General features: G+C 36.4%; 1 protein-coding gene across 3 annotated transcripts in view; it reads right to left on the bottom strand.

Annotated features, from left to right (window-relative positions):
- macrod2 (mono-ADP ribosylhydrolase 2) overlaps positions 1–17,784 on the bottom strand; it is a 601,684-nt gene that overhangs the window by 46,474 nt on the left and 537,426 nt on the right. For 2 of the 3 annotated variants that reach the window (XM_067386580.1, XM_067386581.1), the window contains exons 10-13: positions 5,738–5,782; positions 1,835–1,891; positions 1,502–1,558; positions 1,125–1,181 (exon numbers count right to left, since the gene is read on the bottom strand). In XM_067386580.1, coding sequence (XP_067242681.1) covers positions 1,125–1,181; positions 1,502–1,558; positions 1,835–1,891; positions 5,738–5,782 — 216 coding nt within the window. The remainder of the gene's footprint in view (positions 1–1,124; positions 1,182–1,501; positions 1,559–1,834; positions 1,892–5,737; positions 5,783–17,784) is intronic. The other variant, XM_067386582.1, reaches the window with a different exon arrangement.

Genomic DNA, 17,784 nt, shown 5'->3' with positions numbered 1-17,784 from the left:
GTTTTACATGCGCATGAGAAACGTATCTTTCGCGTGTGCATGAGAAACTTAACGTGCGAAACTTATAAACTTATAAATTTCTGGTATGTGTATACTAAAACCTTTTTCATTTGTGCATCACTGCCTATGAAGAAAGCAAGAGTATGCATGCACATGAATCAATAAAGATCTATTTACTCAAAATTATGAAGAAAATCTGAGTATGGATGCGCATGAATTAATAATGGTCTATTTGATGAAATGTAGCTTTCGCAGGGCAGTGTATCACGGCCTTATGTCCGCTTTAAAGCATTCTCTGTGACGGCCGGAAAACCGCAACATGAATGGGCTGATGGCTGTGTGCATTGTTTTTTTTGACAAGTTAAAAAAAAGGCTGATTCAGTAAAAAGTGCTCAAAATGTGGCTTTCGTTTGGGCAGTGCGTCATATTTCAAGGGCTTAACTTTGTGGAAATTAAGAAATCGCGCTGGGAAATGGGCTCAGTGTGCATTGTCATAATGCCATGTTTAATGGTTTATGAAAAAACATTGGTACAGTAAAAATGAAAAAATGTGGATTTCGTTAGGGCAGTATAGGCTGTAGGCCTACTATTTATATTGTCCCATGTAAAAATACTGGAACTGTAAAATGCAGGTCTACTAAAATGTCGTATTTCACAAGATCAAACACCCCTGTATTAAACCACTTTGTCAGATTTAACGCATCCTTACAGGTGGCAGGGAAATGCTCATTTTCTTCATTAAGTTCTAACAGCGCTCATTGCAAGCAGAGCCATAGACGTAAAGGAATTTAAGGGAGGCACATGTTTAAAAAAATTAAAACAAATAATTAGCTGGATTAATCCTAGATTAACTGGTCTAAGAAAGTCAAATTTCAAGCAAATACAGCTTTATTAATTCATGCGCATCCATACTGTAGCTTTCTTCATAGGCAGTGATGCACATATGAAACAGAAACCAGAAATTGGAACACGAGCACACGTGATACGTTTCAAGTGTGCATGCAAAACTCTGTATATTGTTCTAATAAAAATAAAATAAAATAAAATAAAATAAACAATACTTTTTCGGAGAAGGGAATGCTGACAGATGAGCTTATCTCAAAAGAACAGAGATTTTCTCATACCTTTTTTATCAGAACCATCGTCATCATCTTCCTCTCCTTCCATGGGCTGCGTGTTACCTGTCAAAAATCATGATACAACTTATGAGAACTTTAATACCAAAAAAATTTATTTTTTACACTTAAAAAATAAAAAAATAAAAATAAAATAAAAATGTGTATTAGTCCAAAAAAACAACAACAACCAAACAAACAAACAAACAAACTAAAAAAAAAAAAAAAAAAAAAAAAAAAAAAAAAAAAAGGGCCATTACCAATGTGTTCTGATGAAGTAAAGTAAAGTAAAATCAAATCAAATCAAATCAAATCCTCAACAATGCTTGGAAGAAGGGAGTGCTGACAGCTGAACTTATCTCAAAAGAACAGAGATTTTCTCATACCTTTTTTATCAGCACCATCGTCATCATCTTCCCCTCCTTCCATGGGCTGCGTGTTGCCTGTCAAAAATCATCATACAACTTAGGAGAACTTTAATTCAAAAACTTGATTTTTTTTACACTTAAAAAAATTAAATAAAAATGTGTATCTGTCCTCCCCCCAAAAAAACAAAAAACAAAAAAACAACAAAAAAATACCACTCATGAAAAATTGCCAGGCCATTACCAATGTGTTCTGATAAATAAAATAAAATAAAATAAAATAAAATAAAATAAAATAATCCTCAACAATGCTTAAACAAAACTTATCTCAAAAGAACAGAGATTTACTCATACCTTTTTTATCAGTACCATCGTCATCATCTTCCTCTCCTTCCATGGGCTGCGTGTTACCTGTCAAAAATCATACATCACTTATGAGAACTTTGATCCAAAAACTAGATTTTTTTACACTTGAAAAAATAATAAAAATAAAATAAAAATGTGTATTTGTTGAAAAAAAAATAAAAATAAATACCACTCATAAGAACTTGCCAGGCCATTACCAATGTGTTCTGATAAACAAAATAAGATAAAATAAAATAAAATAAAATACACTGTGTATCTGTAAAAAAAAAATATCACTCATGAGAACTTGTGTTCTGATAAAAATAAAATAAAACAAAATAAAATGTATAGTAGTAACTTTATAAGTATTAGCAACAATAATTAGCAAGCACCACTAATTCACAAATTGCAAAATAATTCTTAAGAAATATAGTTGAGTAGCTCTCTTATCTCTTGCTTAACTGAAAAAACAACCCTTTATTAATCTCATAACTAAAAAAAGGCAACTGCCAGCTCACTACAAAAAAAATAAAAAAAATAAAAAAAACATCTAGGGTTACAAGGCACAGATTGCCTACACTGAACAGCACTGATAAGGGTGAAATGAGCGGAGGAATATCCTGCTATTGTGTCACAGAACCTGCTGGAGTGCATACATGCACCAGGTGATTCTGTATCAACAGGGGCTTTTGTGTGCCTCGGCAAAACCCAGCTGATAAAAAATGGGGCCTGTAAAAGTGTAGTGTAAGGGATTTTGGTGAGACAGCAAGAAAAAGAAGGTGACGGATAGAAATAGATTGATTGATAGAGAGTGGGAGAGAGCCGATACAGGGGGATAAGGGGAAAAAAGCCTCAATTCCTTGTGAGAATGGCAACCATTTGAGCCTTTGAATTGGTTCCAGAGAAAAAGAGAGAGAATCAGAGCCCTGGCTAAGTGAAGCGCTGCTAAAGGCCAGGGCTTGGCTGCCAGTCAGACATTCACTGAATGAAACTGAGGCTAAGCTAGCCGAAACTGCTGGGGCAGGAAAAGCAGTGTGCTCGGAGCTACTGTGTGTGTGTGTGCAGATGTGATACTTGGTCTGTTGTGAACAAGATGGAATCCTGATAGGTGTTGCCATGCCGGGTCATCCCGGTCCAGTGTTTACAATGAGGTATAACAGCGTCCACAAAAGGTGATTGGTTTCCCTGGTTTGTGCAGAAGTAAACACAACCACACAAAGCCCCAACACAAGGACTTACAGCAGTTCAGAGGGCTATTAGATGCTTTGCTGGATTGCTTCAGAATACCGTTTTATAACATGGCTGTAAAAAAGTCAATGTTAGGTGCTGAAAAAAATGCTTGTTCTGGATCGGATCTGGTTTTGATGGCCGTCTTGACTTACAGATTCAGTCCTGTGAACAGCTTCTCACATTCACAGCGTACAGCCCTATTTTTTTTATTTTTTTTGCTTCATGTCGTTGAGGCATGAACATGTTCTGCTCTTCTAAGATGCTTCATTTAGCGCTCCTTCTCTTTCACCCTCTGTATATTCAATCAACTAACTTTTGTAGAAATGATCAATGCTGGCCTTGTTACACTGCCAGAAAACTTCCATCTTAGAATTCCATGAAGTTTAAGTGACTGTTGGAGATGTTTGACTTGGGTTCAGTCTTCCAGCTCAACAAAAAACCTACTGTACTTTGTTAGTTATTTTAACATTATTATATATTTAGGGCCTGAGCACCGTTGGTGTGTGGAACATTAGGGCCCGGGCACCGATGGTGTGAGGACCCTATTGAAATTGCTCAGTCGTATGCTCGAAAACTCATGAAACTTTGCACACGAGCCAGAAGTGGTGGAAATTTATGTCTGATATGGGTTTCTGAATTAGGTGTGTCTTTAATTAGATCAAGGTCATATTTGGTCAGTCTAATCTAAAGGTCTTTGCGACGTTAAATTGCGAAGATCTTGATTTTTCACTGAAGGGTGTGTCTGTGGCGGCCTGATGAATTTCGATGTTTCGCCATGAAACAGGAAGTTGTTGTAACTCGGGCATACAATGTCGTATCTGCCCCAAATTTCATGTGTTTTATTAGAGTCCTGGCCTGAAGACATCTATATGACAATATTCAAATAGTCATAGCGCCACCTGCGGGCAACAGGAAAAGTCATGTTTTACAACTGTGATTAGCTCCTCGTAGAGATTTAACCAGATCAAAATCATATGTTGTCAGTCTAATCTTAAGGCATTAGCGATGATCAATATCAAAGATCTTGAGTTTTCGTTGAAGGGCGTGTCTGTGGCGGCCTGACAAAGTCTGATGTTTCGCCATGAAAGAGGAAGCTGTTGTAACTCAAGCATACAGTGTCTGATCTTCTCCAAACTTCACATGTGAGTCCTGGCTTAAAGACATTTATATGACAATATTCAAATAGTCATAGCGCCACCTGCTGGCAACAGGAAATGGCATGCTTTACACTGTAATTCACTCCCAGGAACACATTTCAATATGCCACGAAGTACCAAACATAATAGTTACACGTTAAGTCATGCAATACTTGGCTAAGTGCAAATGTTTGCGATTAACGCCACGAAACTTGAGTTGTTGTAACTCAAGCATGCAATGTCCGATCTGCTCCAAACTTCACATGTTCGATAATAGTCCTGGCCTGAAAACATCTACATGGCAATATTCAGTTATGGTCAAAGCGCCACCTGTTGGCAGCAGGAAGTGTGGCACTTTGAAATGACTTTGCCATAATTCTCCTGTATTTACTCACTTATAAACATGCCGCCCACTGTTCACTGTTTCCTAAGGCCAACGGGTAGCGGTGAGCCCAGGTGCGATGGCAATTTAATCGCTGCTTGCAGCTTTAATTATTTCAGTTTTAGTAATTTTCGTACCTTAATTTAAACATTTTATTTCATTTAGTTGATAAAGCAACATTTCTAACTTTTGTTTTTTTAAGTTTAAGTTTTTCGTTGAATATTTTATTTTATTTCAGCTTTATTTCAATTAACAAATTTTTTTTTTTTTTTTTTAATAGTTCTATTTAACAATAACAACACTGCTACTGTAATCTGACTGAAACTCTAGTATGGCATTCTCAAGGATGGGTATCATCCAACCTGTACTGGTTTTGTAGTCCAGCCTAAACCTAGAGATAAACCCAGATTAGATTACCACTGTACGGTGCTCAGTTGTCTTTTTGACAGTTGCTTAAGCAGGTTTGGGACCATTGTGGGTATGTAAGCCGGATTTAAGGGCCTAGCGCTGGGAATTAGCTTAGCACTGAATCATTTGTAATGCTGTACCTGCTGCCTTCTATTTAGCTCCTGGAGCAAACACGCATTAGTCACAAAGAAACACCTTTATTTTCTATCTCTTTTTGCCACTGTTAATGTACAGTTAAGGAGGCCTGCAGATGAAAACCTTGTAATCTTTTCTGCTTTTCTGAAAGTCAACAAAGAAGGTAAGGTGATTTGCATATGAATGGACCACCGTTAAAAGAAGACATGCAAAGCAAATTGGAATCCCATTTGATAATGTTTGATTGTGTCATTGCAAACAAGGTGGCGAGCGAGTCCGATTAGCTTTCAATCAATCTGACTATGCTCCAAAACAATTCAGTCCTGCAAAAGCAAAACGCCTTGCAACCTTCATCTCAATTAACTCGCCAAAAGACCAAAGGTGTGCATGGGAATGCCAGCAAAACTATTTCAGCCATTCAGGTTAGAAAATGCAGACTCTTGTTTTCTTGTTTATAGGCAACTGTAGAGCTGCCACCCGCAACAAAAGGCTCGATTAATCATGAAGCGAGCATTTCAGATGCCGTGAATTAAACTTTGTTGGGCTCCAGGATATTGGATGTGATAATTTCCCATCTTGTTTGCAAACGTGAACACAGCATTAGGAAACACTGTCACTCACCTTGCTCCATTCTGGCATCTTCTTCTTTCTTATGGTCGTCATTATCTGCGAAAGACAGGAAGAGAAACCAGAGAGGTCAAAATCTACGACGGCAAGTCTGACATGATCAAAAAAGCAGCCCGGAGAGTGTGGATTTCCGTAGGCTCATCCCTATTAGTGGCGTAAGGAGAATTTAGCAAAGCAGGAATACAATACGTCTGTTTACAGAGATGCCCCCTTTGCGAGACCTCAGAACAGAGCTGAACAGGAAACAGAGATAGAACAAGCATTGATTTTTACATTAAATCCAAGGTTTCTCTGAGGATTGAAAATATGTGGTTTGTTGAGTCCCCCAGGCAGTTAGTTCTAATGAAAGCTGAGCAGAGACAAGGCGAGAGCTTGCAGTCTGTTTGATCTGGATTGATGTATTATTTGAGTTCAGGCTGCTATCAAACGCTCATCTGTGGAAAGACAATCGTGCGGTTTGATATGATCCAAGCGGCAATTAAATTCAGCGTTTGGCGGAGTGCTGAGATTGTTTTAGCTGAGGTTGAAGGCTCAATGTCTATAGCAGTGGTTCCTAACTGGTTTTGCTAAAGGACCCAGATTTTACATTGGACATGAGTCATGACCCATTACAGTAGTAAAAAGTTTTACAAAAACCTCCTTAGAATCACACATGGCAATATAACCATGAACTGCATAGACCCAATAATACAGAAAAAATATTAATATGATAATTTTGACAATTTTGTAAATGCAGAAATAGTAGCAGATGTGTGATTTACCATCTTACAAATTCAGAAGATAAAAGCCTTCAAAACTTAGTCTCTCACTTCTGCCAAAATGGATCAACTTCAGATTTTCTGTCCTATCAAATGCTCTATAGAATCTGAAGCGTCCCAACCCCCGCATTATTAATAGATGCTGGAGCTGCGGCTGAAGTCGGTCGCTTGTTCACACATTTACTATTTTTTATATAGTGAATGGCACATAATGTACTTTATAGGTGATAGGGAATGATTGGGACAGTGTAAAGGCCCTGATATACTCATGGTGAAGTTCTTTCTCTTCGTTTAGGGGTAAAGCGAAGTTCGAAATACATGAACAGCGATATACAGAGCACAAGCTCTGCAAATTAGCACTCCAGAAAAGTCACATCACGTTTATTTATAAGGCCTTTTATTCAATAGATTGCTTAAAAGCAAGCAGCTTTACAGTATCAAACATGCCTCATTTCATCAGAAGCACAATTTTATTTTCTACTATAAAGCAACTATCCAGTGTGTTCGTGTTTTCACCTGCGGAGATCTTACCTCAACAGAGTTTGCTTTGGCCAAACTTCATTTTGGCCCGATTTTGTTCTAAATTACGTCACATCAGTTTGTTCTTTGATTTCTTTTGAAGTATATTGGGGCGAATGAAGTCTGGTTTCACGTTAGTGTCTCTATTACACTATTGTCATAAGCTGTAAAATGCGGCTTTGCCAAGCTCAACAGCTCTGGTCGAGCTGTGATATAAATGAAACGCTTTTGGAAAAAAGGGAAGGAACTGCTTGATATGTCCCACCCTGTCTTCATGTTTCAGTGGAAACTAAGTCAATGCATTGAATAACGCTGCACATTTCAAGGCACATCAGTGGGCCTTTAACAACTGGGCTTAAATTCTAGCTTGGGCAAATTAAATGACACAGTTGCGGATGTGGCTTCATGTTGCTCTGTTTGTCTTTTACTTTAAATCATATAGTATTCATCAACGATGTGATTATCTTCAACCAAGTGACAAACAGGGCTCGACAGTAAGGACTGCTCGAATTGTTGATTTAACCATCTGATATTATCGATTATGTCCCTCACTTTACAAAAAACAAACAACAACAACAACAACAAAAACACCCATTAAGTGCACGCATACACTACGTGACGTAGTCTAGTAGGTTAGACTAGTGCGCGTGCATTATTAGAGTGCACGCATTCACTGCGTGATTTAGTCTATTAAAATGCATTTAGAATGCCACAGAATTCAAGATAAGGGACAAAAATGGCCCTGTGTACATTTCATATTTATATCATTTAATATAGTTAACCAATATTACACAAAGAGCGCAGTTTTTCTCCAAATATTATCATGATTAAGTTACAAATGTGATATTGATTTTATTTAGCGTACAGTTTAATGAACAAGAACTTAATATCAAGTGACTTACATTTTACACACCAAATCGTCTGTTTCGATGTATTTACGAAAATAGTTCCAAAGTACACAGAATTGTTTTGCGTCTCTGAGCAACACTTCCTGAACGAATAAGCCGTTTGAATGAATCGGTTGAATCTGATTCGCTCTTTAACAGTGATTCACTGCCACCTGCTGGCGGGTTTAATTTCACATTTAAAGTGTCTTCATTTTTTTTTTATTATTATTATTTCAAGTAACAGTATTTAACGTTTTGTATTTTCAACATTACAAAAATTTTTTTGCATCTGTAACAGCTCTTGACTGATTAACTTTAAAAAAGTTTAATCTAAAGTTATATATTTAGCTATACATTAGATTACAATTTCTGTACCTGAAAATCTAGTTTAAACCTACATGAAAAACTTGAAAAGCACAATTTAATTCATATGTTTGTTCTGTTGTATTATATTTATGCTATTACTCGTAATTTGTTATTATTTTATTACTTACTGTTTATTTGTCTAACAATATTTAAAATATAAGTGAGTTAATCTAATAGCTCATAAACCTATTTATTGAGGTTAAATGTAACAAAGACAACGAAAACAATAACTATGCTATTTTATAGGCCCATTTTCTTGTCTTTTACTTTTGTTAATGTTTTGTTGTGGGGCCGACCGGGACAGTAGAAAAAAATCCTTAGCGTTGAGCCCTGGACAAATGAATTTGCAACAAAATACTGCAGACTTTCAGACTTGCATGGCAAAAGCTAAAAATGAGAAATGTTTCTCCTCCCTTTTAAAGGTTGATTTATTTCACTATCATGACTATGCATAATTATACATTTAGCATCGTTTCTTTCCTGCGAGTGTGAATAGAACAGACCTGAGAACAATTTTTGGGTCACTATTTATCCAACAGCCAACTAGTTTTAAGATTATTTTTTTATTTATAATTATTATTATTTTTTATTTTCTTATATATGTTTTAGATTTGATATTTTTTATTATTATTTCAAAATAGTAGACTTTTAAAAATGCATCTGAAAACCTCTTAGTCTCTTGTGGTCCATCTAGCTCTTTTCAACGACATAATCTCTAATGCGAAAAGACCAGAGACTCACTTTTGGGTCCCGACCCACCCGTTGAGAACCACTGATCTATAGTATCTGAGTGATTTGACCTGACTGTAGGTAAAAATACCTGTATTTCAGCCATCTGCCAGCTAAATATGCAGGGATCAGCATTCCTCCAGTGCTCAGCTCTCTTTTATTCTCTGCTCTGTTCTTGTTCGCTCTCATTCACTCCTCTATAGGTCCACTGCTCTCTTTAACTCTCTTTTTTTCTTCTTTGTCTATTCATTCTTTTTTTACACTCCAAACTCATAGTTCTTGCCAAAGAAGTCAATATGTCCCCTGAATTTTGACTCTCTCTTTTTCTGCATGAGTCCCTTTTCTCTTTTCATATGATGCCAAACCTACTGGACCTGAAGCCTGGAGCCTGCAGCCAAGGCTGTTCCCTGCCTGGTTACAGCTCGTTAGCCACCCCTGACGACTGTTAGCTATTACCACAAACCAAACAGGTTCCAATTCATACACCGCTAACTTATAATTGGATCTATTCTACTAGACTTCTTCTAGAAAACTAAACGTTTAAAAGAAACCCTAGCTAAAAGAGAAGTAAGGATTTTTCATAAAGTCACCAAAAAATGAAAAGTATTCACCGCTGCATGCTCCTGGTCTCACATTTTATCAGTGTATGTTTGTCTATACTATCTAAAGGGCTGCACTTTATTTCGATAAACCACTTTAGGCATGTCAACTATATCAAATAACCCTCATGATTAGTAGACTGTTAGGTTAGAGTTAGAATTAGTTGACATGTACTTGAAAATGTACTTATAAATTTTCTTACAAATACTTGTCTGTTGGGGGACCATGGAAATAAATTAGTGTTAGCAGATATTAAGCGGACAGTCTATTGACCCTCTAATGAGAGTTAGTTGACATAGTTGCAAAGTTACCTATAGTTAGTAGAATGCCTAGTGGACTATCAAAATAAAGTGTTACCATAAATTGTTCTTCCTTTAAATCCTTGCTTTTCTAATTTAACCAATATCCAAATTTGCATGTTTTAGCTCCATTCTGGTATTCAGTTCACCCTAATTTTTTGTCATTGACAAAAACTACAAAATACAACACAGAAACACACCACATTGCATAAGTAGAATGGGTTGTGAATGGCAAATCACTGTGACTTCAAAAACAGCTTTTTTATTTCATTTTCTAAACCGCTTGCAGGCTTCATCAGCATGTCATCCTCAGACAGGCACTTGGTCACACACAGGAAAACACATTCACACACTCACACATCCAGCCTCTAGCAAAAGCTCCTGCTTTGATAAAACACTCCTGTCATCTGTTCACGAGAGAAAGACTGTCAAAGCTCCCTCAGGATGGTGGGGCCATGTTTCTCCCTTTGTTTAACACAGAATAAAAGCAGAACATGCATTTATATGGGGAAGAGGGGGGGAAACAGTGACATCATAACATGCTGAGTCATGCTAGACAGGGAGCAAAACCCTTTGGACAACCTTCAGCAAAGAACAACTACCCTCTGTATGCATAAATGCTGCCAGTTGATTATGCAATTTCACAATGAAAGTGCTGTAAATGTAATGCACTGCTATGCTGTTCTATGATTTTTCTGTACATAAATTTATGCTAAATCCAAAAAGCTTTCTGCATTGTTCAGCCATTGAATTGCAAATCATTCTTAAAAGAGTCTTCAAAAAATGTAAGATATAAAAGCAGAAAGCTTTCATGATAGATAGATAGATAGATAGATAGATAGATAGATAGATAGATAGATAGATAGATAGATAGATAGATAGATAGATAGATAGATAGATAGATAGATAGATAGATAGATAGATAGATAGATACAAATGCTGCAGTGATTATGTGAGCAAAAATGTCTAGATGATTTGGAAAGAAACAAGACACATGTAAGCTAGCTAACCAGAGACTTTAATTCCACTGACCAGATGGACCGCACACACAAATACCAATGTACATCCACTGTCTCTGCTCCTCAAGGAGAGCCAGACATGGGCCCCCGGGGGCCAGAGAGTGTGCTGGAACATGCTGCCTTTCAATCTGCTCATGTCTGAAAGCATTTTAATCAGTTGCAGGGCCTCCCAAACCAATCAATTACTTTAATCAATCAATTAGAGCACTGGGGTGCGACGAAACCAGTCACCACCTACCATTTTTTTCAAATTGGATTAAAATTCCATGCTGAAAATAATAATAACAACTGAGAGGATGTAATGCTATAGCCAACACAAAATGAAACATTCTCAAAAACAAAAAAAAAACAACCCTATTTAATGGCATTAAATTTCTTATGTAATAAACATAAGAAACCAACGTGATCTCATGAGAATACATGTGTATTTTTATGTTAAGTGTGGTTCTACCACACGTACATTTACTTATGTTTTCATACACAAAAACGTACAACATTGACGTATTTATAGCACTAAAACGTACAAATACTTACGTGTTAACAGTAAAAAAATGTCTAATGTAAAGTGTGTATGTATATGAATTCCCATGTATTAATATTAAATTCGTGGCTTTAATGATTTAAATCTGTTGTATTCAATTGTCATATCAATACATGTTTTTAGTTGAATTTATTGAAAGCAGTTTACTCATCTACTTAATATGAAATTACATTTCTGTTCGTGCTGCAAACTCGTTTTGGGGGATTACATAATGTTAAACAAGACTACACTTTGAAACCCTAAAATTAATAAAATTTCTGTAATTGTTTACCCATTTTGTAATATTTAGTTTGTTTGCTGTGCGATTTTCTCCTATTCTCCCTTCATCTTCATTCTCAGCAGAGACCATCACAGTCAAAGCCCGCACTCGTTATAATTTAAATTTGAAAGTAGCGCCACCCTCGAGAAGCGTTACGACATGGTTTACTGCAATAATATCGAACACTCATTGGCTCTCACCTGCTTCGTCACAGATTGCGACATGCCGTGTTTCAGTGGATTAACATTTGAAATGAGTGCGCACCTTCAAGGAGAGAAGACAGATTAATTATTTCACGGATTAATACATTCAATTCTGCTCTGTACGCTACAAAAACTATTACCGCCAGAGAGGACTGGAACTCATCATCATTAGAACTACTTTTGGTACCACTTTTGACAAAAAATAAATGATTGTGATCACGCTTGTTTGTCTTTTATTCTTTTATTTATAACAGTATGCAGTTTTAAGAAAAATGGTTATGGGTAGATTTAGAGGTAGGTATAGGATTAGTGGCTCAAAATATTGTTTTGATGTTATATTTTTACTAAAATTGTCATTTTCCTACACATTTCTGTCCATTATGTATAAAATGGGTGTGCTGTGGTTCAGGATGGGGTTTAGGAATCTTACATTTATCTTAAAAATGATAAAAAGGGAAAATATACATATTTTTATGACATGAAAGATTCGTAAATATTTTACGTTTTATTCGCTGTAAAAACGTAAGTATTTTTACGCTTTGGTGCCATAATTACGTCAGTATTGTACGTTTTAGCACATTTCAAAATGTACAAAAATGTACGTTTTGTGTCTTTTAAAGTTACATATTAATAACTACGTATTAACAATGAGACCAGGCTGAAGAAACAGGTTAAAGATGTTCTTATGATCAAATTTCCACAGAAACTGCAAGCATTCAGGCACTGCACTGAAATCTTTTATTTTGCAGTGTGAGAGAAGCTGTGTACTTAATGATTCTGTCTCTTGAAAATAACATACAGCTAAATTGCTGCTAGCTCCTCACCACTAGCATAATGGCTGCATTCCTAGCTGTGTAAAACCCCTCATACGGTGGCACTTCAAAAAAATTCCCATGGTGTATTTGATGATATTAATGCACCGTAACACACTCAACATTTGTTCCCTGGAGACTGAGGACGTTGCGTGCACAGCCTTCATTTTCAACTCTTCCGGGGGTCCAGGAAGCCCCGTCGACTTACAGCGGACAACCACCGTCTCACCGCAAACACCCGGCTTTACAAATGATAGGCTTTCTGACACAGTAACACTGGGATAGGAAAGCCTCCATTAAAGATAACAGAGGGGAGCTGTCGTTTGAGAACACGGCATAGAAACACCATGTAAATATGGATGTGGCTCATGGACTAAGAGTGAGTGAGAGCGTGAGAAACGGATTGAGAGTGTGAAGAAAGAGAAACAGAGCTTCATTTCCTGACTGAATGTAGCGAGATCTATCTATCTATCTATCTATCTATCTATCTATCTATCTATCTATCTATCTATCTATCTATCTATCTATCTATCTATCTATCTATCTATCTATCTATCTATATATATATATATATATATATATATATATATATATATATATATATATATGTAAATATGAGCAATATCACACGAGTAGCCGTGCGATATGGCTGTATATCAGCACGCTGTGATTCGTCTGTAGGCACGAGACCGCATACGAATCACTGGCCAGTTTGTGGTACAAGAAGTAGTTTTTGTAAAAATTACGGTTGATTTGATCGGCCGCCATGACGGTCACTTTAAGCGGAATGATACAAACGGTGAAAAGGCAGTAGGAGTGCTGTTATCACTGAAATATCGCATGGCTATCAGCCAATCAAATTCGAGAACCAGACAGAACTGTTGTATAAATATATATAGGCTATATATGTATACTACAACTCAAAAGTTTGGGATTGGTAAGATTGTTTTGTCTGCTCACCAAGGCTTAATTTATTTAATTAAAAATACAGTAAAAACAGTAATATTGTGAAAAATTATTACAATTTAAAATAACTGTTTTCTATTTTAATATATTTTACAAAGTAATTTATTCCTGCAATGGCAAAGCTGAATTTTCAGCATCATTACTCCACTCTTCAGTGTCACATGATCCTTCAGAAATCATTCTAAAATGATGATTAGTTCCTCAAGAAATATTTGTTATTATTATCAATGTTGAAAACAGTTGTGTACTTTTTTTTCAGGATTCCTTGATGAATAGAAAGTTAAAAAAAAAAAAAAAAAAAAAAAAAAAAAAACAGCATTTATATAAAATACAAGCTTTTGTAACATTTTACACCACCGTTCAAAAGTTTGGGGTCAGTAAGAATTTTTATTTTTATTTTTTTGAAAAGAAATTAAAGAAATGAATACTTTTATTCAGCAAGGATGCATTAAATCAATCAAAAGTGACAGTAAAGACATTTATAATGTTACAAAAGATTATATTTCAAATAAACGCTGTTCTTTTGAATTTTCTATTCATCAAAAAAATCCTGAAAAAAGCTTTGCCAACACAAGAATAAATTACATTTTAAAATATTTTCAAATAGAAAACAGTCATTTTAAATTGTAATAATATTTCACAATATCAATGTTTTTACTGTATTTTTAATTAAGTAAATTAAGCACCCTTGGTGAGCAGACGAAACTTCTTTTAAAAACATTAAAAATCTTACCGATCCCAAACTTTTGAGCGGTATATATCTGCTTATTTATCATATCAATAAAGAACAAGTAAACACTGTGAAACAGAGATAGGGAACATAAAATAAATTTTGCCCGCTGTACCCACTTCATTGAAACACAATCATATCCCGTCTTGTCAAATAATGAAACACAGAGATGGCACAGTGTCTCAAAGCTCTTACACACATCTGATTCATCCTCATTCTAAGACAAATGTATTCTTCATGGTCCCTTCACTGACTCATTAATGACTGAGTAACAGGACAGCAGGAAAGTGATGTGTGCTGTACTCACTTACATAAGTGCTGGATACTCTTTAGAATCATCTCACAGGCCTGAACCCACCAACTTTCACATAATGGACCTCAGACTGCTCTTTTGGGTGGTGAGGCTCTTAAGGGAAGATAACAGCGGGATGCTAGGGATGGGATCGCAGCTAAGCGGAGTTGACAAGGCGACTGCAGTGTCTCGGAAACTGACAGAACTTCAAAGACATTTCTCTTCTAAGCAAAAGTCTGTTTCGGAGGGTGTCTGCAATGGGAGGAGTGGCCGACTTTGGGCCACTGGGGATGCGAGTGTGTGTGAGGAGCTCGCCACAAAGATGCACAGAAGTGTAAAGGACATAAGCATTTAATTTACAAGATAGACCCCTTAAATAGCTTCAGTGCAGTTAGCTACTTTTTTGTTTTTTGGCAGGAGTAGTGCAGCTAACTGCTTTTTAAAATGTAGTGAAGCTACTAGCAGTTAAACTACTTTAAATTAGTTGCTTGGAAAGCTACAATTTTAAATTAACTTCCCCAACACAACTTGTGCTAAACATTTAAACCAAAACTAACTGAAGAATAACGGGACAAGATAGAAAAAAATCTAAAATATAAGATCAACTGTGAGAATCTGAGGAGGTCAGGCCATAGGGAAAAGGAATAGGCGTTTAGTAATGTCAAGTTAGTGCTCGATTTAAAGAAATTTTATTCAAATTGATATGTCTAAGATTGTAAAGATGGACACAAAAAGGACATTATACCCAAGTGCGACGGATTGGATTCATCTCACGATCGCTATTTCATTACAAAGGTATGAAGTCCCATTTTGATTTTGCTTTTTGACATTTGCACTCTTGATACAGATTACAATATTACTGTTGCTGGAGCATTAATATCATAAGACAGACATTGTAGATTGACAATAAACCCTTAGAACTTTCAAATGATGTATAATTTGTTATCATTCTCAATATTTTTAGACAGTATTCTATATAGTAAATGTATACCACAGTAAACAAAGTGACGTCAAACCCGACGTCGGGACAGTGCGCCTCAAGAGGTTAAATCAAACATATAAAATAAAACTATAAAATAACAGCATAAAAATAATACTTTAAAATACTTGTACTGGAGATTACGGTTTTCAAAATCTGTTATTTGCTATCATCTGGAAAAATGTTCTCATTTCTGCAGCTGCTTTTTTTGTGGGTGAAAATGACAGCTGGTTGGGAGGCATACACTGATGAGACAATTTCCCATATGCAAATGCCCTGTTTGCATGTCCCGACACTATTTCTTTCTATTTGCCAGTTGTCACACACTTGTATGGCTGCATAGACAGAGATTAAAAGAACACACAAAACCTAACAGTTACACAAAAACAAAAGTATTAAGCAGAATACTTGACAAAACTGTTTCGCAATCTGACAGTACAACATTAACTTCCGTTTTGTTTAGCAACCATAACAAAGACGATTTTTCTTTCCAGTTGTATAGACGCAAAAGCAGATGAGGGCTTGTATGAATACTTGAGTAAGTGAGTGGGTGAGAAAGAGAGAGGGAGTAAATGTATGCGGCGTGCCAGAGAGAAGTGCCAGAGAGTAGCCACACCGCGAGATGCGAGTGCAGCTTTAAAGCTCAGTTAAAATGAGCACGTCTCTTCCACAGCTCTTGGCACGCTGGTTCCCATGGTGATGATGATGATGATGAGGTGTTGGGATCGAGCTGTCAGGCCCTTGTTATTTTCGCACATTTTACAACCAGCGCTATCAGGGACACCAGCAGAGCTAATTCAGTCCTATTGTCTCTCTCTCTCCATCTAAAAAGCACTTCAAACCTCACTCCACAACGATTCGCCCCAATATACCATCCTCATGATAATTTCACTCTTCTGGAATGTTCTCTCCGTACCCGCTCCTCCTGCGTCAATCAATATCTAATACGCAGTCAGAGAAACATGCTAATGATGTAGCAAAGAAAACACAAATGATGCTGCTTGTTGAACAGTGAGATAGACGAGTATACTTCACTACAGATAATAACTCCATATGTCACTTATAACGATTCTCATATTAAACACAGATCTGTCTTGGAACAAGCAATTTAAATGATGTATAAAATACAGAATAAGAGGAACAACTACTTTGATTACACTAAACTAAATTCTGTTGGTTAATTAGGGAGTTTGATGGCAAAAAAAATGTTTAAATAAATTCCAGACTCGCAATCATAAAGCACGCTAAAGGCTTGCAGTTGCTGCAGATGACCCCTTTTCTGCATTGTTGACCGCTGACCCTGTCAGACCACTCTCTCTGTTTATTAATCAGCGCTTATGTCTGCCACCTCGACCCATATTTATAATAATAAAACCATTTGTGTGACTTTGGCACTATTAACCTGACCTTTCAAACTCTTTAAAGGGGACCTATTATGCCCTATTTTACAAGATGTAAAATAAATCTCTGATGTCTCCAGAGTGTGTATGTGAAGTTTTAGCTCAAAATACCCACTGTCACAATCTGAGGGTGTTGTGCCAGGCTTTTTCCAGTCTGTATTGTGCACATATGGAAGGTAAATGTTGGAATCATCTTGGCATTGGCTAAAAGTTTTGTCCGTCAGATTTACTACAATGACAATGGTTGGAGAATATGTCTCTCAAGATGCAGACGGCACTGCTTGGATATTATAAGTAAAACTGCTGTACTATTTTGAAAAATAAACTTTGGAGGAGGGCACATTTGTTTGTGAGAGTCTAATGTATAAAATCGTTTACAGTTTTACAACATAAACTGTGCTCAAATTGCATAATTTCTCGAAGAACGATGATAAAGACCAGATCGTTCAAGAGAAATATGATGCAAACAATGGACAATATATCAATATGCCATGGATTTAATGCTTTTGTGGACAAAAAGTGCTGTTGGATGTTTTTCGGTGGATGCTTGTCATGGACATTATACCCAAGTGCGACGGATTGGATTCATCTCACGATCCCATTATGATTTTGCTTTTTGTCATTTGCACTCCTGACACAAATTACAATATTACTGTTGCTGGAGCATTAATATCATAAAACA

Source organism: Chanodichthys erythropterus, chromosome 5 (assembly GCF_024489055.1).
Source record: "Chanodichthys erythropterus isolate Z2021 chromosome 5, ASM2448905v1, whole genome shotgun sequence".
Taxonomy (NCBI): domain Eukaryota; kingdom Metazoa; phylum Chordata; class Actinopteri; order Cypriniformes; family Xenocyprididae; genus Chanodichthys; species Chanodichthys erythropterus.
The sequence above is the reverse complement of the archived record's forward strand: the minus strand, read 5'-3'. Positions and strand labels throughout refer to the sequence as shown.